Raw genomic sequence first — 23048 nt, 5'->3', positions numbered from 1 at the left:
GAGGCAGGAGCAGAGAACTGGAGCCCCACCAGTGAGCAGACAAGGACAGGCTCATGAGGTGCGTGAGCAGGATATTCACTTATTAACACCGATTACTGTGTAATTGTGAAGTAAGGGAGTAAAGAGAACCCTAACAAGGCAACTATTTTATATTCACTGCCAACCCTAGCTGCTTGGATCAGCTGGGGAGCATATTTAAACAGATTCCAGCTCTTCCCTCCCCACTTCTTTAGTCTTCTAAAGCAGTCTCTGTGGGTAGAACCTGGGAAAGCGCTCCAGTTAATACTGCTCATGCAATCAGTGTCTCATTTGGAAACCATTTTCTGTAGAGATATAAGGTCTTGCCATAGGCCAAAGATAGCTTTGATATTTTAAACCTACAATCTATTTTTTTCAGATTGCCTGTGCCTATTTTTCCTAATACAAAGAACTATACCTGGTGATGTGTCTTGTTAATAGCGACTTACTGAACACATTACAGTAACCTGAGTACAGCACCACACCAGCACTGGCTTTTACTGTAAAAGGATAAGATGACTGTTTGTTAGCACACTAAATTCTGAAGATACTTACTTACTAGAAGCAGTTTTAGGGCTCTTTGGGAACTCAAAGTGTGGCTGGTTATTTGCACTAATGACCACCTACTGGGTCCGTCTAAATCTTGGATTAACTGCATCCAAGAAGTTGCCCACATTTTTTATTTTCTGAAATTACCTCACACACTACTTAAAATCAGTACGCAGCCTATGAGCTAGGACTTTTTGCTAAGGTGGACAGCAGAAACTTGGCTGTGGAGGAAATTTTGTTCTTGATCAAAGCTGAATCTAGAATTAAAACATATTACTTGTGGCTCCATTCAGATTGCCAGCACCGATTTCCTTTTAGCATATCTTGCCCGGTAAATATAAAAACCAGCTCTTTTATAAATTTAAATCTACATAAAAATTCACACATGCTTATTATATAAAAGAATGTTCGCTATTTTGGGGTGTGAGAAGGGATAAAGCATATTTACAGTCGCTCTGCCCCCCTCCTCCACATTTAACTTACTGCTTGCATTCTAAAATGCTGTCCCACTGCACCAGCAGGCTGGGGACTGTTTTCTTCCCCCAGCCCGGACATCTGTCAGTATCTGGAGGCACCTTTTTTGGTTGTCACGACGGGGGGAGGGTGCTACTGGCATCTAGTGGTTGAGGCCAGAGATGCTGCTGAACCTCCTACAACGCACAAGATAGTCTCCCCACAACAAAGAATGAATCTGGCCCAAATTGTCAACAGTGCTGAGGCTGAGAATTAGTCCATTAAAATCAGGTAGAATTATCCACGCTACTTAAGGTCAGCCTGCACTATATACCATTGTTTCTCAGGCACTTAAATGGGCATATGAATTACCTGGGGATCTTGTGAAAGCCCTATACCCCTTTTGGCCTTGTTTTAAAGAAAGAATTGGTGAAATATAATCATTAAAGTTAAAAAGGAGGAAAAAAAATTCTTTTTGTATCTTCCACTAATTAGGTCAATTATAAATATTTATGTCCCAGTATATTTATGACTTAATTAGTAGAAACATGCTAATAGAATTTAACAAAAGAATTCACTGAAGTATTTTTCCTCACTTCATCATAGGAAAGCTGTGTTTGGAAAGCATGTATAGAAAGGGAATTAGATGTGCTGAATCATGCTTTCATATAGTGTCCTTTAAAAAAGGTAAAAATTCTAGTTGTTAAAACTGACCTATTATTTAACCTATCATGCAGTCAGTTAGAAGAGAAACCATTTGGAGTCAGAACTCAGTTTGTGAAAATAGCACTCAAATCTTAGATTACTTGGTATGTGAAAAGACTGATTTTGAAATCTTATCAATTAACTTCACTGATCCCTGGACAATGCTTACGTTTAAAACACTGGCTTTATTCAAATACTACCCATCTGTACATTAAAAACAAGCAGATTAGAAGTAAATGTTTTATTCTTCCAACTAAATTCCAGTACTACAAGGGCAGTAAAACAATGATACACTGGGAAAAAAATGCAGCAATAAACATTTGTTAAAAAGACTGATAGAATAAATAAAAACTACCAAAAAAGGGTGGGGGTAAATCATATAAACCCATTCTGAAACCCCAAGAAGTCCTGGAGTACAGAAATGCCCTCCTCCTTCGCTATTTCACAGGAAGCACTGAAGGCTATTTGCTTAATAATGTCCTGGGATTACACTCTACATTATTAATAACTGGTTACAGCTTGGTTGTAGTGCACAATTAAAATCACACTAACTTCATCTGAATTGTCATTCTACAGTTTTATTTACACAACCAGTGAAGGGCATGTTCTTAGAATACCAGCTTTAATCCTTTCCAAACATTAATATAAGAAGCCAAATTGTAATGATACAGCAAATGAGGCCACTGGCATTAATACAGGTAGCAAAGGTCCACATCCGGGTGGTACTGACATCAAGGAAATTTCCAAAACCGGTTGCTGCCTAGGAGTGGTTGCCACTGACGAAAGCTTGAAACAACCTGTATTCACAGGGGGTATTGGCATTGCTGCATGTTGTAACTGGGACCTCTTGCAACAACGCAACAAGGAACAAGGCAGCCCACAAATGCAGAAAACATGATTCATGAAACATCTAAAGGGAGAAAAAAGGAAAATTAGGGCTAAGTTTAGGTCAAAATTTAAACACATGCCAAATCTTCATCCCTAATATTTTGCCCCTAGGTATTTAAGTAACCAAAAGTAAGCCTTAGTAAAGTTTTGCTGCCTGTTTCCCTCCAACCTTTTTCTCCATGATTTTGTTAAATTCTCTTCTTGGGTATGAAGATAATTATAATAAACTATAATTATAACAAAAGTCTTCTCCGTAAAAGACTGTCTTGTTTTTGGTTTAAAGATGAAATACTTACAACTAGCAGGCTGTTCTCCATATCGTCGCATTATTTGATCATGCGTGAACTTCACAAATGCATCATATTGTTCTATAAATAAAGATAAACATCAATTACATGATTTGCAAAAATGCCCTCTTCTCTATTAGAGCCACACAAACTGCAAAGTCCAATATATATAGTGAGACAATTCTAAGCTGGCACTTAATCAGACACAAAACCTCAGTAATAATAGTTTATCAGATGGAAAGAGCATGGAGCTTAGTCAGGAAACCTACATTTGTTCAAATCACACAACCTCATGTATAGGCTGGGTGGGGCTTATTTCTTAACCTATTAAATTTAAAGGGCTTGAAATAACAAGATATCTTTCTCCTCTGAAAGTTATTATAAGTGGTCTATGAATGGCAACTTACTGCAATGAGGGGAAACACGACAACAAAAGCGTAGCAAAATATATGATACATCCATACATCCAAAATATGATACATCCACCTGTAACCTAATCAGGTGCCACAGAAAAAGATGTTATAAAACTAAGCAAATTCTCTCACCTGTGTTAGCATCGTGATTGATTTAACTCCTTAATCAAGAAGTTTACAATATCAGTATCCAGTAAAAATCTGGCTTAAAAATCCAGGGGGAAATTCTGATTAAGTTACCATACATAATATATTTACTACATTTAAATTACTAAATTTTATGGGAAAAAATTTTTTTTGGATAATTTAAAGAAGACTGCAGCAGCTTGATACTCTAAAATTAGGTACACAGTGCCAGTTAGATTACTTCAAGTGTCCAGAACTGATGGCAAAATTATAAAAGATACAAAGTCAAAAAACCCACAACCAAATTGAGCTAAGTAAACAGCCAAAGCACAGGGTATACCAAAAGAAAACTCTAGTTCCCTAATACTGCTGCTGGTCTACATGGCTAACATACTATTTCTTAAGGTCACTAAGGAGGACCACGAGCTATAGGAAAGTTCATTTCCTTTCTTGAATTGAAATTCTCTGGTTCTTAGAAAATACCCTGTACCAGTGTATAGAAAGGGTAATTTAACTGATGTGAAGTGTATGTGGGAAAGAATGCATTTCTTAGGATGAGTTTCTGGGAGACTCTAAAACTCATCTCATACCTGCAAGTTTTGTGTTCAATATTTCTTCATACTCTTCTCGAACTTTCTCTTCACGCTCTTTCAATAAACGTTCACAGATCATCCCAACCTGCCGTAGAGTGAATAAGGGCTGCTCTTTTTTTAATGGTGAGGAGGCTGCTGATGGAGTCCCTATGTACAACATGAACAACAACAAAAACCGCACCAGATTTAGAGCCATCACAGAAAGCATCATCTAACTGAGGAGGTTTCACTTGGATGTTTTCAATGCTTATATATCAATAAAAGCATTTTTCTATCAGCTTTTAGCACAGCATCTCCCTAGTCTTAAAACAGGTTTAATCCTATCAGCTTATGGCTTTGGAAGAACACAGCAAGATGTATGCCATCAAATATAAGGGGGAAAATGTGTGAAGGTGAGTGGAGACAATGTGACAAGATACAAACTTAATTTTTTGTTTTTAAATTAATGATATCAGCTAGGAGAGACTTTATAAAAAGAAATACTGAGAATATATCCCTAATATTCAACATTAAATTTCACGGTTCAGCATCCTTAAAGATTATAATGTAGCAGCCACTTAGTAGCAGTTTCTTCAGAATGCATTCCTCTTAAAAGTATTACTTAAGGCACTCTGATTTTCCAAAAACATTCCTCTTTTCTTGAAAAGAACATCTGAAATTAATCTTTGCGAACTCAGGATTATGATAGTCATCCACGGTAACACTGCTGCAAGTATTCTAGACACACACAAATACACACTTTTGCTATCAATTGTTTGTCCTGTTTATCTGCCCCAATTCCTCTTTTTCACTTGCTCCTTGTAACTTGCATGACTGGGACCACTATGTCCAAAAAAAAAGAAGTATGTTTGTTTGTGCTGTGTCTACCAACAAGCTGTTAACAGAATACCAGAATCCTTGTATTCTGGTATACAAGAATAAACTATACCAGCGTCAGTCCACAGCTACTAAAAAGTAAGCCTCTATCTTTATTTACTTTCAAATCCGCAGCTTTGTTAGTTGAGACTGCCAGTTCATTGATATTCTAAGAAGTGATGAATTATGATGAGCTTGGTTCCCGCTGAGGGTAGAGTCTTGTCTCTACCCTCACCTCCCCTTACCAAAGTTTCACCCACTTATACCTGGCCCCCCAAATTGGCAGGAATACTGCAGAATTTAGTTCTGAACAATTTCATGTTTCCTAATCTAATTTTATTTGACTGTTTTATAGCCTGTGAATGTTTGTTTTGTTATTCTGCCTGGTTTTCCTATCCCTGCTGGGAGGGAAGGGAAGGCAAGGCAAGCAGGCAACTACTGTCACACAAAAAACTATGTTCGCTGAGAACTTTACTAAAGTAAGAACCATTTTTGATGGCTCTTCTTTAGTAAGAAGTTTAACTTTCCCTTCACTTCAAACAGCCCTGAGTTTTACACCTTAAATTTTAAAAAGTGTATTTGCAAACTATTCTCTCCAACAAGAGGCAGGGAAAAACCGATATAGGATCAAAATTATCAACCTTTAGGGAATCTATCCTAAAACACAAGTATGTGAGGGTATACTTTCAGGGACATTTTTGTAAATACTGTAATAGCAGAAATTCTGAGTCTATCTATCATTATTAAATAATTATGGGAAATCCATAAAATGGCATCGTATTCAGCCATGGCAAGGTACATCTATACCTAATAGAGAAACGTGGCTATATCTTTTTTTGTTTTGTTTTAAATGGAGGCTACAAATCATAGCATTTATGGGGAAGTCCACTTAGGAGATACTATATACAGGTGGTTGTCTTTGAGTCATGAGAATCCAGGTAGCTATTACTTTTGTACCACATTTTTAAGAGATCATGAATTATTCGTATAAATGTTTTTTTTTTTAAGCAAGGGGAGAAACAGGAGCTTGATGACCGAAGGCAACTTGTATTACTTTTTCCCATAATAAGTGAAAGGAAATGTTACTTAGTAAGTCTGTTATTACCTGGTGAAGCTGGTCCGCTGAGGAGAAATGCCTGTGGCTGTGCATCAGAAGTACAACATGGATCTGTCTGTTGGAAACTAGTTTCTAAATGTCTTCTCTTCTGCATGCGCTTATACTCTTGTTTTATGTTGTACAGAATTTGTTCTAAAAGAAAAAAGTCAAAATTTGGCAAGATATAAACTTTCAAGTTAAAAAAAATAGGTTGGGTTCTACCAAAAATATTCTCTTCAAATAATATCTAGAAAACTTATGTTCTGGGAGGAATTAGTTTCAGCATAATGGGGACACTCATTCAGAAAGAGCACATACACACCACCTGGAATCCAGCTATTCTACAATACCATTCTTTCTCAGCACTGACTAGTAAAAAAAAAATAAGTTTTTCATTCACCATAAAGATGAGGGAGTCTGTGAACTGAAACACGTACTTAACTCAGATTCTGAAGAGTACCAAACTCAAAGGTCATTTATTCACCACACACATAACTATTAAACTAACAGGCTTTTTCTAAGACCATAAATAATTAGAAGCAGGGAGGACTATGTAAATACAGGCACACACCTGTGAGAAGTGACAGTAGCAGGTCAGCAAAATGACACAGTAGATGTGAACTAAAAAACTGTCATACATTAAATGGCCAGAGCCATTAATATTAAGCTCAACAGAACTGATGAATATTACAGCATTAGCAGCAAAGTACTGTTCTGAATCTTTAGGGTAAAAACCCATGTAACGTGACTGGTACATAACAGATACTCAATTAAGAACCACTACACCACAGTGCCATTATCTTCAACCAAACCAGGAGTAAACAAGTATAAGGAACATATCCTTCAGGCCAGTATGATACATTTTAGAAGATTTCTAATTCAAAATAGTTACCATTTAGCCTCTCCAGAAAATCCCTCCCTGAGGTTTCCACTCCCATCCAAATAGACTTTCTCACCACCACCATAGTTCCTAAATTAATAGTTATCCACGTGAAAACTACATCCCAAGAAGTTTATTAATCCCAATCCAAAACAAATAACAGGCAATAAAATGTTTCATAAATATAATGGAGTATAATTTCAACAATTCTACAATGATGCAATTTCAAAATGAACTGAAACTCAATTGAAGGCTAAAGATTTATGTAAGATGAAAACAATCCTTTTTAAAAAATTTAATACTAGAGGTGTTTTTTTGTTTTTTTTTTTTTTTTAGGTATATACTTCTCATCTCTCTTTTCACTTCATTTCCCAGTAAGAACTTTTAGGGCTTTTGAGAGAGGGGACATCAATCAGTCCCGTAAGCATTTAGATTCTGCCAGTTTCATTATTGTATTGATAATTAGAAATCAAAAAATAAAAAGCTGCAAAAGATATATCCAGTGAAGATTTCATTTATGTAAATGTTGTGTGTAAACAAATCCATTTTACATATACACGAATGCGAACTCACACATTGGAATAACTAACCTCAGGATGGTTGTGTGAATGTCTGTATTTAATATTTTTCAGAATGTTATCATTTGTTTATACTAAACATGGTCATGTTCACTCCTTTTCCATTTATGTGAAATTGTTTATAATTTAAAAACAAAGTTACCAGTGTGAAATAAAATGGCTGTCTATTGAACAGTTAAGCACCTTGATAGAAAACAGGATTCCTAAGATTCACAGAGGTGACCAATAAAACTAGTGCAACATCCTATACCAACCAGGTCAGGCACACATATCCTCATTTTTCTTAAATAACAACTCTTTCAGTAGCGATATTCTAAAAGGTTTCTAAAGTAATGATGTTTCGATCTCATAGCAAGCTTCACTCATTTATCATTTTATGTTCAAAGCTACCATCATCCTGATCAAAAGTGTCATTCAAAGCATCCTAAAGTTTATTCACAACCAAAGACTTCAAATATATTAGCACAAAGTAACTTTTAACCTTAACCTCTTTTGTGTGACTTATTCTTTGATCACCACACAGCTGTCCTCAGATTATTCTTCCTTTTGCTTCACAAAATCAAGCAAAGTACAACTAAGATGTACCAAAAGAATAGTTGTAACAGACTCAATTTGTTCATCTGAAAGTCTCAAACAAGATCTAGCCTAGGATTAACATAACATAGCTTTATAAAATCGCTGTACCATCTAATATTTAAGAGACATCATTACAAGCAAAGGAACTGTAAGGCATAACTTACAAATGAATTCACCAATTTAAATGTAGTTTGATGAGTTCTGACAAGTGCATACATAGCCCTGGAACCACAACCACAATAATGAACTTTATCACCCCCCAAAAGTTCTCTCATATTCCTATTCACCACCTTTACCAACACCACTGCTACTTATCTGCTGTCATTATAGTTTTGCCTTTTCTAAGAGTGTAGATTTTTGCCGCCTTTCACTCAGCAAAATGCTTTGGAGATTCACACATGATGTTGCATCAACCAGTAATTCCTTTTTATTAATTAGCATTCCATTGTGTATACATCACAACTTAGCCGTTCTTTTAGCAGACATTTGGATTGTTTCCAATTGGGGGCTATTATGAATATTCAAGTACAAATCTATAGGTGGACAAATTTTCATTTCTCTTGAGTAAATACCTAGGAGTGGAACTGGATGGCCTGATTATATGGTAAGTGCACAGCTTTACTTTGTAGGCAACTGCCAAACCATTTTCCAGAGTAACTGTACATTTTGCATTCCCACCAGTAATGTACGAGTTCCAGCTTCTCCACATCTTTGCCAACACTTGATATTGTCAGTTAGCGCTGAAGAATTTCAAATACTGCTGCACTGCTTTTTATATCTATTATGATACAACTATGTCATCTAAGCCTCACTGTGCCCTCAGATGCTCTAATACTGGTAACGTGATCAACACCGTTATGAAGTGAATGGTCCAATTTAACTTGACCAAAACCCTCAACACTCAAAGTAGCAAAAAGCTAACTACAAGCTTCAAGTTCATGTTATCTTGGTTCAGAGGTATATGCAGTTTTGAAGCTAATAACCAAGAAATCTCCCCAGATTCAATATTCCACAATTCACATTTTAAGCTCAACCTACATATTTGGCCAACTTCAGTTGCTTCCATGCCAGCTGGATACAGGCCTTCCATACATCAATAAAGTACCTATGTCTACTTAGTCTTAAACTACTTAAATCTAGCCATCTCTTACCAAACTAGAATGTGACATTTTACTCCAAGTACCTGTAACTTCTGACATTGTGTTGCCAAAAAAATTTACCAGTCCATTAAAGAAAGTCAAATAAAGCTTCACTAACATTATCAGTTTTAATCATGCAGACTTCATATTTGGCTTATGAAGCAAAGATTAAATTTGCAGCAAATCACTTAGAGCAAAATATGGAGTTATTTTCACAATCTACTTTACAAATGGCTGTAGTATATCCCTTTTCAAAATCCTTAAAACTACATCACCCTTATACTACACGGTCAATCCCTGAACAACATGGGGATTTGGGGGTGCAGACTCTTCCGCAGTTAAAAATCCACATTAACTTGTAGTTGGCCCCTGTATCCTAGAGTACGGTTCCTCCACGTAGGCGGGGTTCCACATCCTTGGATTTAACCACCTTTGTATGGTGTAGTACTATAGTATTTACTATTGACCTGTCAGTTCAAGCCCACACTGTTCAAAGGTTAACTGTAAAATACTTGTAAGTTTCTTGCACTGTACTAGGTTAAGTGAAAGTCAGAATTAGCAAATTTATGACTAATGGCATTTGCATTCTCAAATCTAGTAAATACCATTGAGAATGCTAATAAAATTCTCCGTAATAGGCAGATTGTCAGTGAGCCAGCACTTATTCCTTTGGAATATTAAAATATATATAAAACAAAAACACCTAGGTAAATGTGAAAAGAAAAGAAAGGCCTGGCCTGAGGCAATAAAGCCTGTTTACTCATCTTTGTTGCCAGTGATTACTTGAAAAACCCTGGTCACAATGAACAAGGTCAACAATATAAACAGGAGAAAGTTGATGGGATACAAAAAATAACTGAGTTGATAATGGTAAGAGAAACAGCATCAAGATGGGACTGAGAGCAAAGGGAAAATGGAATTAAAAGCAACCAGAAATGTGTTTAAAGGAGAACCACAAAATGGGGGGTGGCAGTGAGGGGTTGTCAAGTATCTCTCTAGAGTAGAGTCCATAACCATAAGATGTCTAAAACTTGGTGATATGTGAAACTAAACTTTTGCTCCAGACTTGCATGGACTTCCTGTTTTCCTACTGACATAATTACTAGATCAAACAGTAAGGCTTCATTAACAGTTTTAAGTTCAGGTGTGTAAAACCCCTTTATTATCACCTAATATGCTAATTTCTCTATGGAGTACCTTTGAAAACAAACAAGGTAAAAGTTCATCCAAACAGACTTAACTCAAACAATGGGATTAAAAATGAAATAAATCTTGAAAGCCTGTCAGTGCTAGGGAGGAACACAAATAAAATGAAAAATCTGTACACAATTAAGTACAGAAAACCTGCAGTAGCCATTAAGACCTAAAACAGAAACTGTTCCAAATAAAATAACAGACCAAATCTAGAGCTCAGAACTACACAGACATTGCCATGTCTACTTTATAAATTGAAACACACAAGAGTTCAGAGTTGCTATGGAGACCCATCTTTGTAATTCAGCTATTCTCCCAGATCATCTGATCAGAAACTAAAACAGTTCTTATAGACTCCTCGAGGGAACCTTAAGGACAATGTTCTTATCCAGCCAAGAGCTATCTAACTAAAAAGAATGAGCTGATGCCATTTTAAATTTACTTCAAAATTACTGCTATGTCAAAGGAACCTGGAACCAAATTTTTAACATAAGACTGTTAAGTTGTATCTACAGTACTTTAAAAGCAACTGGCTGAGATTCTAAATTTACATTACATAATATTTTACTGTATGAGGCATTCATTTATCTCCTACAAGAGAAGAAATAACTGTAATTACTACAGGTCAAATTCTATTACTTCACTGGAACTATAGTAGCCAATGATTACTTACTTGAAATAAATGGCTCAATTTATTAAAATCCTTCAGGTCTAAGTATAAATTACAAATTAACTGCGCAATGGGAGTCACTAAATGCAAGGAGTCCAACAATGCTCAATCAGCAGGTAGCTCCTCCCTGATATCCAAGAAGTTTCATACCTCTTTTATATTACACTAGATTCTAAAGGGATATATGTTAACCACGCTGCTTTTGTTGTTTACTTCTTTACTATCTGCAAATGTCTTCTCAAATAGCTTACAAGCTAGGAAAATACTGAGTAATAAGAACCAAAAAAAAGAAGTAAATGGTGAAGAGAAAGGGGAAACTGAACCATCCAAAATCCAAAACCCAAATATGCAAGCTACAGAAAGCATTCAGTGCCAAGGCAAGTTTCAGCTTCTATTCCAATTAACCATGGGCCATCAAAACAAGGTAAGGTTTGGAAGGACAGAGAGCAGACTCCTTGAGGGCTGTAGGGCAGCACAATCAAGCTAAAGAAGAAACACTAACACACATTAGGACACCCAAAACACACATATGCACATAAATATCGAGATACAGCATACCTGGAAACCAGTGGCTGCAAACTGATGATTTAGGAGCTAAATGGAACCCAAAGACATGTCTGGCCTGAATACTTTCTTTTTAAAACAATGTGGCCAACATTTAAAAGTGGGTAATTTTACATTAAAAGTCAGATTTTTGGCTACTGCTGTTGCGGGGGAGTGGCGAGGAGGTATTGGACTATGTGGCAAAATTCAGCTGAAGAGCGGCTGCTACCTTTTGGGCTTAAGTTCTCAAGTGCTTCTAAAGCTTTAATGCACACGCAAACCACCTGGGGATTTTGTTAAAATGAAGACTATGAGGGACGGAGCCTGAGTTAGGCATTTCTATTGAGTTTCCAGGTGATGCTGCAGGCCAGGAGCAAGACTGGAATTCACAAGTCCTCACCTTGTTCACTCATTTTTATTACTTGCCTGAACTATGGGCATTTAAATTTCTATCCCCTGCTTAAAATAATAACTCCTCTACTGTGGCAATTAAAAAGAAAAGTGGTTGGTTTATGTATTATTGGACATGCCAAGAAATGGAGGGGAAGAGAAGGAAAGCAGTAACTGCAGAGATTACAAGTACCAAAATATTAAGGATGATCTAATTCATTTTGCCACTCTCACCTGGATGGCTTTTGTCGTTCTGAGACAGACATACCACCCCGCCCAAGCAGGAAAATATTCTGTAAATCAATTTGAACTTGGACCTACTTAAAAAGATTCATTACATGACAGTAACATACATATATTGATTCATTTATATGAATTTTATATTCATTATGTGATTGAAAGTAGACAAATGCATTTGCTTTTCGATTCTGTCTGCTTTAAAAAGAGCAAGACTACCTCTTACGCCAGAAGACACTGACTGGAAACCTACAGACATCTTTTGTTTATCCCATGTATTTTGTAACTTAGTTGTGAATACTTAAAAGTCAACAGATTTTGAGAAAATTCTGACTTCTGGGCGAAGAAAGCCTTCTGGGAAGGTATGACAATAAAAAGTCTAAACTTCCCATGGCTGGACCTGAGAGGAACGGTCTGAACTAAAGATATAAATTAGAAAGTCACCTGTAGGAAGTCAGGAGCATGCATGTGGTCACTTAGGGAGCTACTAAGCTAGACAGGAATGGAGCTGAACCTAGAACTAAAGAACTCCTAAGTTTATGGCCAGATGAAGACAAAAAGCAGCTGGAGAAGCAGCTGGAGAAGTGGAAGAAAACAGTGCTATCGCAGAAGGTTAAAATACAAAAGGTATTTCAAAAAGAAGGGAGTGTCAGCAGTGTGAATGCTGTAATAAGAAAGGTCAAACAAGATGAGGATTGACTGTGTGCCATGGAAGTCATCAGTGGCTTGACAAAAGCTGTCTGAGATACAAATATACTAGGAGTAAGTTGAGAGCAGCCAAAGAAATGGAAGCAAGTAGACTACCTGAAAGCTCTTTGAATTTGGTTTTGAAGTGGAGAATTCTGGATGACTGCTGGAGGAAAATGAGGATGCTTCATTTACTTTATAATGGGAAGCCTGACCATATTTAAAGCCAAAAGCAAAGATCTGGTTGAGAAAATCAGGTAAGGTTCCTTTGGAGAGAAGTGGGATTCTTCCCTCACTATTCATTTAATCTTCCTCAATGATACAAAAAAAAAAAAAAGACACAACCATTGGTAGTGTTGGTACTGGGAAAAATGAAGAAGCTACCATTTGATGGCCTCTATTTTTTCTGTGAAGTAAAAGGCATGGTTATTCACTGAAAAATGGCAGGACTGCTGGACAATGTAAAAAGTCCCGTTTGAAGTTGCCCTACTGTAACTATCTCCAGCACTCAGGGACAGGAAATGCTCTTAATTCTCACAACATCTCTAGGAGACAGATACTACTATAATCATATGCGTAATTTTACAGATGAGGAAAATGAGGCTTTGCTTCAATGTCTTCTGAAAGGTCATACAGCTGGAAGAAAGTAAACCCGAGCCTGATCTCAGGGCCTAACCTCTTAACATCTACTACCCTCTCCAGTATTAGTACACCTAGCCAATATTCCGCTGAATACCTAAAGTTAAAATGTATCACAAGGAGGAGAGCGAATTCTTAAAAAGCAGGATGTCAGAATAGAGGGATCCACTGCCACGTATTATTAATACTTCATACACTGAAACGTCAAACTCTATGTTAAGAAGGTAGTGACCAAAACGGAGCATAATTCTCATTTACCTAGAGCCCTGCAACTGCAATCACTGGCTGTAACAAAATAATTATAAGAAATTTTCATGTTACATCCGGGTATTTATAAAAAGGATGCTTCAAGTGTCTCTAAACTGCCCCTGCTGAAGACAGGCATCTATAACTAACCAGAATGTTTTATTGGTGTTTCCAAAGTTAGGAATTACTCTAAATTGGTAGGTCGGCATTACCACACATACAGGACTGATTACAAGACCAGCTTCTGATAATGTACTATTTCACCTTGGGCCATGGATCAGGTTCCCCTGTTCTGTCACAACCACCTAAAACCTCCTACACTTCTAACCAATTACACTGCTTAGACAAGTTTTTCTTCCAGAGAATTATATATCAGCACTAGGAACAAGGCAATCTTCTGTAACAAAAGGCAAAGTTCAAGGAAAGTAATGTTTGAAAAGTTGGCTTTCTGCAATCTTTCAAATTCTACTCCACATTCTATTCTTTAATTGCTACATCAGTTCAATGATACTATTTTTTTTTAAAGAAACAAGAGAAAGAAAATCAACTCTTCCAGGTCCCTCCCTCCAAACTTCCTCCCTTTAGTTTGATCTTTAGATGGAGTATTCTAAGAATTAACATTAACGGAAATGAAAATAAATGCTAATAAACCAAAGTCAGAATGCACATCACAGACTAAAACAGTCAGAAACAGCCAATACATAAGCTTCAATAGTAAAAGTGTGAATTAAGTAAACCAATTTCAGTGCTTAGGCTGCCAAAGGTGAAAATAATGCTAACGTGGACAACTGTCCACCAAGAATTAAAATAGGTATTTTGATAAAGTTTATGGTATTTTTATTCTAGTTTAGCTGCCTTTAAAAAGTATCAGCAGTGGCAGCTCTGTCAGTCCCTGGACAGACTTTGTCTTTTCTTTGCCTAACCAGCATAGAATCTGGAACTCAAATGAGGTTCATAAAAGCTTGAACAAGTGACTTCTAGAGGAAGTATTTAGATTTTTTAATAATGCTGAGAAAATCCAGATACATGAATAGATATAGAAATTAAGTCAAACTCAAAGGCTGTATTACTGAAAAAAAATCACAGTAAAAAAAGATCACATTTTAATAAAATCAAAATGTTGCAAAGCATTTATATTTCAGGATGACCTGCCTATGACATTTGTGACAGATAAAAATTAATGACTTACGATTTGTAAAGGGAGGAAGAAAGCTATACTCCAAGACAAACTACAAGCATATTCTGAGCTGTTTTTCTAGCGCTGGAAGGATAAAAACCACTACCACTACCACTACCCAAAAAAACCTATCATCACAAGAAAGATTACACAATCTGGCATAATGCAAAATTATGATCAAAAGGCTGAAAATAAATATCAAAGCTGACAACTTGACATACACTAGATTTTTAATTTACCTGCAAGCATTCTTTCCCTGCTCAATTATAACTGCAGTATCTTCTCATCATGCAAAAAAAATTTTGTTTTAACTTAAATCATTCAATCCCTTTAGAAATGAAAGCTCAGAACTTCATATTACAAAATATTTTCTCCTAAAAATCACATAAAATCTTTAAAAATGTAATTCTTCGAAACAGCAAATCTCTGAAAATGGTAAAATCCTTGTAAATGGGCTATTTCAAATACTGAAACGCACAAAACCATGTTTATTATCACTGTCCAGAAAGATGAGGGAATACTGAGTAGATTTCAAGCACCTCAAAGAAGTATTGTTCAAAGTCTTAAACTAAATAAATGCTGTATTTCTTGTTACTACTTATTTGTTTGAGTCACAATTAAAAATATATGTTGTCACATATTGTGGCTTTGTCACAAAACATCTAAAAAGAAAAAGTGGTATAGAAGGAGGAGCAGAAATGAAATTGGATTTTTTTCTTAAATTTCCGAGTCTCTAAGAACCTTGGGAGATGCCAAGGCTTGATTAATTCAACAAATACATTCAATAAATATTTTAAAACTTTATTTGTGGTAAGACATTAAGAGGGAAAGGATGGCAGATAAGAATACCTCTGGGGTTACTTTCAAACTCCACAAGTCCCATCTATCCCCTCAAAATCCAGGGGACATTCCTTTTAACTAACAGTCTTTGCTAAAAGACTGCCACTGATGCATCACATTTCTCAGGTGTTTAGAAAGTTGTAAAACATTGGTAAGCTGAGTTCTAGAATCCTTATGCTCAGCAGTAAAACTGAAGATGAATCTCTTAAACTAGATTCATTTGTGAAGACCTCTTTACCATCTGCAGATGGTTCATATAGGTTTGAACAAGTATTCCACCCTTGTAGGTAGTCTTCTCAAAGTCAAGAAATTCACTGTGGTTTCACACATGCATAGAGAACATTCTGTGAGTCAAGAGTACTAGCACAGTATTAATGCAAAGACTGCAAGGACCATAAACTGCTGGTTAATTCACTTATGAGTACTTGAAAAGACCCAACCCCAGTACCATTCATTATCTTGTTTCATGAACCAACTATCCAAGAGGTCCAAACTTAACCTATGCTATCATTATTGCATTCTTCTTTACATGGAAAGAGAATCAAAGGTTTCTTTTCTAAGAGGAAAAATAACACAAAACTGGGCACTTCCAATGAATCTCTTATTCTCAACCTTTCAAAACAAAAGCATTTCTATCACTGTCTTCCTGGGTCTATCTAAACACATAGGAAAGATCTATCTGAATAATACCCAATATATTCTCTTTCCTATAAAGCCCTTTAAGAAAACTGAATACATTTATTATTCTCCTTTACATCTTAGTGTATGTCTCTGTGGCAACCATGGTGGCTAGGAGCATTTTCACCTAAAGAAGAGCTAACAACCCTGTCCTCTGATGTAGCCATGTTTACCCGATGTGTTTCTGTGCTCAAGATGGGCTTTCATTTTCCTACTTTCAAAACAAAATAGCTCAATAATGAACACAACTGCATGCTGCTTTTAATGGCTATAAACGTACATGATTATTAAATGCATAATTCATACAACTATTAAATAAATGCAGCTACATACGCAGTCCTAAATAAAATATCAGGTTTGAAATCCAAAGTACAAAGACCATTAAAAACAATTTATTTGCCAAATCCACTGAGAAACTAGAAGCAACTTAACAGCTGTCTAAATAACCACAAAATATTAAAAACACTTCTGGCTCAATATGAATGACATCTGAAATGAAATGTTGCCTCCTCCAACAGACATCTCATTTGTTTGTGTAGAACCATTTATACTTCATTTAAGCCAGCTGGTGTCTCCATTTGCAGGCATGTATCAATGTCTACAAAACAATCTAAGTTCCTGTAAACCCTTCCCCATTCACAAGCTGCAATTTCCATTCTTGATGGCAAGTTTCCAGCAAATACAATGAGTTTTTACAAAGGCATTTATTTAACTCTTCATCCAACTGAATTCCTAAGGCAGACTACAGCAATGGTAACAAGTCAAACAATGTATATAAAGGTGCCTAGCAAACTCACAAATAGGTTGAGTCCATAGAGGGATCACTTCACTCAACCACTCATTCATTCACTACACAATTATGAATAACGTCGTCTTGGATTTGACTGACAAGTATAATATTTTGGTTTTATTAAAATAATTTTGTTCTTGGGAATGTCACGATAATCTTTTGGCTAAATGATAATATTCTGAGATGTTTCAAAAACCAATCGACAAGGACAGAACACTCAATCTGTTTTCAACTAACTTGCCAGGATGAGTACTAATGAAGCTAGGAGAGGCATTCATTTTCCCAACCACAGCCAATGGTTCCCCTCCCACACACCTTCAGTTGTCATTCACTTTTCCTTTTCCACATCCAGGGGTTATTACAGACCTCACTGCTGACACCCTTCACCAGGGTTGGGCAAACTTTTTCTGAAAAGGACCAGACAGTAAATATCTGAGCTTTGGGAAAATACAGTCTCTGTCACAATTACTCGACCCGGCTATTGTAGCCTTCAAGGGACATGGACAATACTTAAAAGAAAAAAAAAGAATGAGCATGGCTGTGTTCCAATAAAATTTATTTGCCAGCTCTTTCATTTTTCCTGGTATTAAGTTGCACTAGTCTGAAAAATATTGATTTAAATAATAGTCATCAAGTCAAACTTTGGAATAACCTTCCTGGGATGACTAAAACAAAAACAAAAAACAAAGTTGGGTTTAAAACAGATGTCCTAGTTCCTGAAACTACTAGTAAAGCCTCAACATGACTTCAGCTACAATATCAGAAAACACTATATACATATCCAGAGAATGATAAAATCATGATAAATTGTGCACATGCTCTGAAAAAAAATTCACTTCAGTAGTCTAGTTGTATATTGTTTAAATTATATTTGAACTCACAGAAGTGAAAACAAAGAGATTCCATAGAGCCCCAATCAATCTCAATTTGGTAAGCTGCTTTCTGTTCCCAATCCCAGCTACTTATTTCTGCTAAGGACATATGGGTATTCGCTCTTGTAAAGTTTAGGTATGACCACTTTTAAAATAGGAATCTAAAAATTAGGTATTTGGGAAAATTATTTCCAAGTTAGACAACATGAAAACTGGGAAGCTCTCTGATACCTGCACAACACTGCAGCTCCCATTATGACACCATGATTACAAAAACCATTACAGGAGCATGCCCAAAACTGGCCATGTAAACACAAGGCTAAATTAAATTACGTGTAAAGTGTCATTCAAAATCATAGTTAAAAACATAAATTTTAGCAATTCAAAACTTATGCACTTTTAACTGCTTTTCTCTAGTTGAAATAGCTTAAAAAAACTTTTCACAGGCTAAATAAATATCAGGGTGTGGTTCTAGAGTTCAGGATATGATCAAACTTCGAGTAGATGTCAAAAACACCTTGAAAAACAAAACAGCAATATTTTGGAAAATGTGAATCTGAATCAGCAGGCTTAAACGATTCCAATAATTCCAGTCATTTTACTATTACCGTCCACTTAACTGAAATGTAACATAATGTGCAGCCAACTGCATTAGCCAATGCTTCAAATATATCAATGAAATGACAAATTTGCAAAGGATCACAATTCTTTCTGAATTAATTCCCTTTAAAGTGAGAACAAATATAGGCCCTAGCTGACTTACCTTATATGCTCAAGACTATTTTAGCATTTAGATATACTTTAACTCCCAAACCTAACAATGTATTAATTCACACCCCCCCCCAATGAAATTTATTGCTGGTTAGCTAGAGCTATTTTTAAGTGGCCTTATGAGGTACAGACTCCACAGTATCATTTCAATTTTCAATGACAGCATTTCACTAAAAAGACAAACTCTAAAAATAATGTTAACCACCAGGAGCTCATTCTTGACATTGTTTCAATAGCAAAAAATGGTAGCCTAGGCATTGAGGTCCTCCCCATATATTTGGGGAAGGATATTTTAAAAATCTGACCTGAAAAAAAAAAAACAAAACTAAGTCAATTCCAAATGGAAGTTACCAAATGCAGGTAAATACTGCCCACAGATTTTTTTTTTAAGCTAACGATAAAGAAACATGTAAATCAAATTATGAAAAGGCTTTGTCTACAGATCATGTTATTACCAAAGGCTAACACACAGGAAACCTTTGCTTGCTACACACACAAAGGAAACATTTACACTACCAGTCCACAAAAACCTATCTTAAGACTGTGCCAGGAGCACACAAGGATTTTCAAAGTACAGAAAAAAATGGACACACACATGCAGTACAAAGCAGCCAAAAGGTAGTTCCCCACAGTCACTTTCAGGAAATGTCTCAAGATGAAAAGCAAAAATAGTCTTAAGTCCCTTGGAATCTTGGGTTGATTTATTATTCCCAAGGCCTGGGCTTTTTCTCCCAACAGACTTTATCGGGCAGAAATAAAGCACTTCCAACTAAAAGCAACTACTCATCCCCGATTTTCAATACAATTTGCTTTTCATTAAAAGTTCGAGTTTCTCAAGGTCTAGACATATAGTGCGATCAGATTACGGCAGTCGGGAAGAGCAGTTTCTTTGTTGTTGACCCTGCTAGGGAAACAGGTCTTGACTCAGCCCAAGTGGCGTTCTTGTGGGTGATTAATGACAGGCCTAGATCTCGCCCCAGTGACATCCCTCCCCACCCCCTCCGTACTAAAATCAGCCATGTCTGAAAGGGAGGAGGGGCTGCCGCTTCGCCTCCAACCACCCAGTTCCAGACTTGATAGGTGCAACCAATCGATGCCGGGGAGACAGCCACCAAGAGTCGGGTGAAACGCGTGACCCTTCGCTTGCCTAGATTTCCGTGTAGCACCCTCTCTGATCATTTCCGCTTGGGCTCTCCAGACTACGGAAACGCTCAATTCTGGTCCCTCGGCGCAAAGAAAAGGACCTTCCTCTTCCCCACAATACCCGGCGAGGCACGGCCCCTACCCACCCCCCCTCCCGACCCCCCCCCAAGGCCATTCCCATTGTGTCTCCGAGGCTGGAGGAGCTCGTGAAAAGAACTGTGGTCGCCCGAGGGCTCCGCTAAGCATGGGGGCGGTCCGGCAGCCCAGTCCCGCGGCCGCGGCCCGGGCCCCCCAGTCCTCTCACCCCCTCCCCCCACGGCGGCCGCGGGGCCGAGTCCCACCTGTGGTGAGGCGGGAGGAGACATCGCCGAAGGGAGATGGCTCCATTCGGAGATACTTCTGCGGCGAGGTGGCGGCGGCCGAGAAGGAGGCGGCGGTGGCCGCGGCGGCCGACGACGGGGAGGCGGCAGCCGAGGTGGGCGCCGACAATGGCGCACATCGCCTCCGCTTCGGGGACGCCGGGCTCAGCAGCGGGTCGAAATCCAGAGTCCGTTTCAGAGTGGCTCCGCACGCCATGGCCGGGGTGTCGGGCTCGTGTAGGGTCGGGAAGGGGAGGACGAGGGAAGGGGGGCAGAGCGGGGCCCCGAAAAGAGCCTAACTGACCGGCTCAATAGCGGAAAAGCGGGTGGCGGAGCGCCGACAAGGGGAGTAGAGCCGCCGCCGCTGCTGCTGCCTCCGCGGCAGGGGCAGTGGCCCGGGCCGGTCGGGGCGAGGGCGGGAGGGGCGGTGGCGGCGGCTCACGCCAGCCGCGTCGGGGGTGGGGGCTCTTCCGCCTCCTCAGGCGCGGCTCCCCCGGGAGAGGCTCCGGCCGCCCCCGCCGTCCGTTCGGGCTTTGCGCCGCGCCTGAGGCGCTCCTGCGCGGAGACCGGCTCCCTCAGAAGTCTAAACCAGCCCCGTGAGGTGTGAGGCTGCAACGCGGCTCCTAAGACGCCCGAGCAGCGTCAGAAGCTAGAGAGCGTCGGTCGATGCGGCGGGATTGAAAGGTGGCGGTGGCGGCGGCGGCAGGAGCGCCACCGAACACGTCCAGCCGCTTCCCTCTCCACTGTACGACTCTTCCACCCGCCGCCGGCCCCAATATGGCGTCAATAACAACGCCGCCGATTCAAATCCTGCGGCCTCAGGGCGCGTGCGCATGGGCGGCTGGCCACCCCCGTGGTGCGTTCTTGGGAGTTGTAGTTTTTCCCTGTCGGGAGGAATCGGCGTGAAAAGCGATTAGGGAGGAGTCATGGAAACTACGACTCCCGTCATTCAAGGCGCGCGATTCCGAGTTCCGAATTGGAATTTAAATCCCCCTACACAGCTTGAGTGTAAAAGGAACAGAGCGAAAGAGAAAAAAGAAAACGCTGAGAGAGAGTGGGAGAAAAGAAAGTCAACCAGTGCGGAAAGCAGGCTCAAAAAAAAAACCTTTAAAATTCAGGCCATAGTTGTCCTGGTACCGCGCCCACAGTGATTTAACAACCGGGAAATAGAAAACTAAGCCAACCTCTAGAAGTTCAAGACTGACTAATTTCGGTAATAAGAGTGCCAGAAACAAAACCTGTCACAACGACGGGCTAGGAAATGATAAGATTTTGGAACCTATTTAGGACTTCAAGAGAACAACAGTAATAGTATCAGGTTACAGGAACCTTGATTGAACTCCATGCTTTGCCCTTCCCAGGTAGCTGCTTGCATCCACCTACTAAATTCTGCAAAGCCAGGTTTACCCTGTAAATGAATAGGATTTGAACGACGTACAGAACCAAATAGTTTTGCTTTGGATAAAAAGTTGGTGATATCAGAAATTGCACTGTCTCTGTTGAGTAATGGTGTATATCTTGTGAATGGTAAAAATTAAATCCAAAGACACGATGAAATGTCTGGAGAGTAGATATTGGACCCATTTTGTAAGCAGAGAAAAAAAAGTTTTTTTCTAAAAGTTATACTTCTAATCAGGTACCTAAAATAAAAATCAAATACAGGATTAATAAAGTTATTTATGTGAAAAACTGTCATTGGTCCTTTGCCTATGGAAGCTATCACCAGTCCAATACAAAACTAGTTATCTGTGAATGCCATATTATCAAATGATCATGAGTATCAAATACTGGCTTTCAATGCTTATTTATTCCTGTCATTTATTCAGTAACTAAAAGATGTACTATTTTGTACCATTTTGTCTATTATTCTTTACACCATTTTTGGACAGTAGTTTAATATATTCTTGTTTTATAGAACTGTTCAACCCTTCAAAGACCAGCAGTGCTGATCACACTGCCTGTGTCAACAACTAAGTTATTCTAATTTTAACATATTATACTGTTCGGAAAGTATCTTTGGAAAAAGAGCAGCATTTAATGAAACAGCAGCTGAACTGACACCTAATAAGTAAATTTTTACTAAATTCTGAACACTCCATGAAATCTATGATATGGTGAAAATAACAGACTATACATATTTTATGTAAATGAGTAGGAAAAGCTATGTTGACAAATGGAAAACAAGCAACAAAGCATTTATGTTCCTGGTAAATATTTTCTGAAATTAAGATTTAACCTTAAATTATAGAGCTTACTTTGGAAAAGGATTGTTATGAGTCAAGTTGTGTCTCCTCAAAGTTTATATGTCGAAGTGCTAATCTCAGGTATCTCAGAATGTGACCATATTTGGAAATAGGATCATTTCAGATATAATTAGTTAAGATGAGGTCATACTGGAATAGGGTGGGCCCCTAATCCAATATGACTGGTGTCCTTACAAAAGGGGGATATTTGGACACAGATGGGTAGAACACCATGCGCACATGAAGGCAGAAACCTAGGTGATGCATCTACAAACCAAAGAAAGCCAAAGATTGCCAGCAAGCCATCAGAAGCTAGGAGAGGGGCACGGAACAGACCCTTCCTCACAGTCCTCAGAAGGAACTAACCCTGCTGATTATCTTGATCTCAGTGTTCTTGTCTCCAGACAGTGAGA

The 23048-nt window shown here is 38.3% G+C and overlaps 1 protein-coding gene across 1 annotated transcript; it reads right to left on the bottom strand.

Moving 5' to 3' along the window:
- Nucleotides 1-1951: 1951 nt before the first annotated feature.
- On the bottom strand, nucleotides 1952-21186 carry AKIRIN2 (akirin 2). The gene is made up of 5 exons (XM_067702619.1): nucleotides 20375-21186; nucleotides 5993-6136; nucleotides 4030-4179; nucleotides 2910-2981; nucleotides 1952-2635 (listed from the first exon to the last, which is right to left on the bottom strand). Exons 1-5 carry the CDS (start codon nucleotides 20607-20609, stop codon nucleotides 2625-2627), a joined length of 612 nt encoding a protein of 203 aa, XP_067558720.1. The 5' UTR covers nucleotides 20610-21186; the 3' UTR covers nucleotides 1952-2624.
- Nucleotides 21187-23048: the final 1862 nt, after the last annotated feature.

Source organism: Pseudorca crassidens, chromosome 13, assembly GCF_039906515.1.
Source record: "Pseudorca crassidens isolate mPseCra1 chromosome 13, mPseCra1.hap1, whole genome shotgun sequence".
Lineage (NCBI taxonomy): Eukaryota > Metazoa > Chordata > Mammalia > Artiodactyla > Delphinidae > Pseudorca > Pseudorca crassidens.
The sequence above is the reverse complement of the archived record's forward strand: the minus strand, read 5'-3'. Positions and strand labels throughout refer to the sequence as shown.

Bases quoted from the DNA above. Each gene is read 5' to 3' on its own strand.
- AKIRIN2 (XM_067702619.1), bottom strand. From the start codon at position 20,609: ATGGCGTGCGGAGCCACTCTGAAACGGACTCTGGATTTCGACCCGCTG. The intron at 6,137-20,374 runs GTGGGACTCGGC...TTTTTCTTTTAG, and splicing joins CTCCTCCCGCCTCACCACAG to AACAAATTCTGTACAACATA. The intron at 4,180-5,992 runs GTAATAACAGAC...TGTTGTACATAG, and splicing joins CAGCGGACCAGCTTCACCAG to GGACTCCATCAGCAGCCTCC.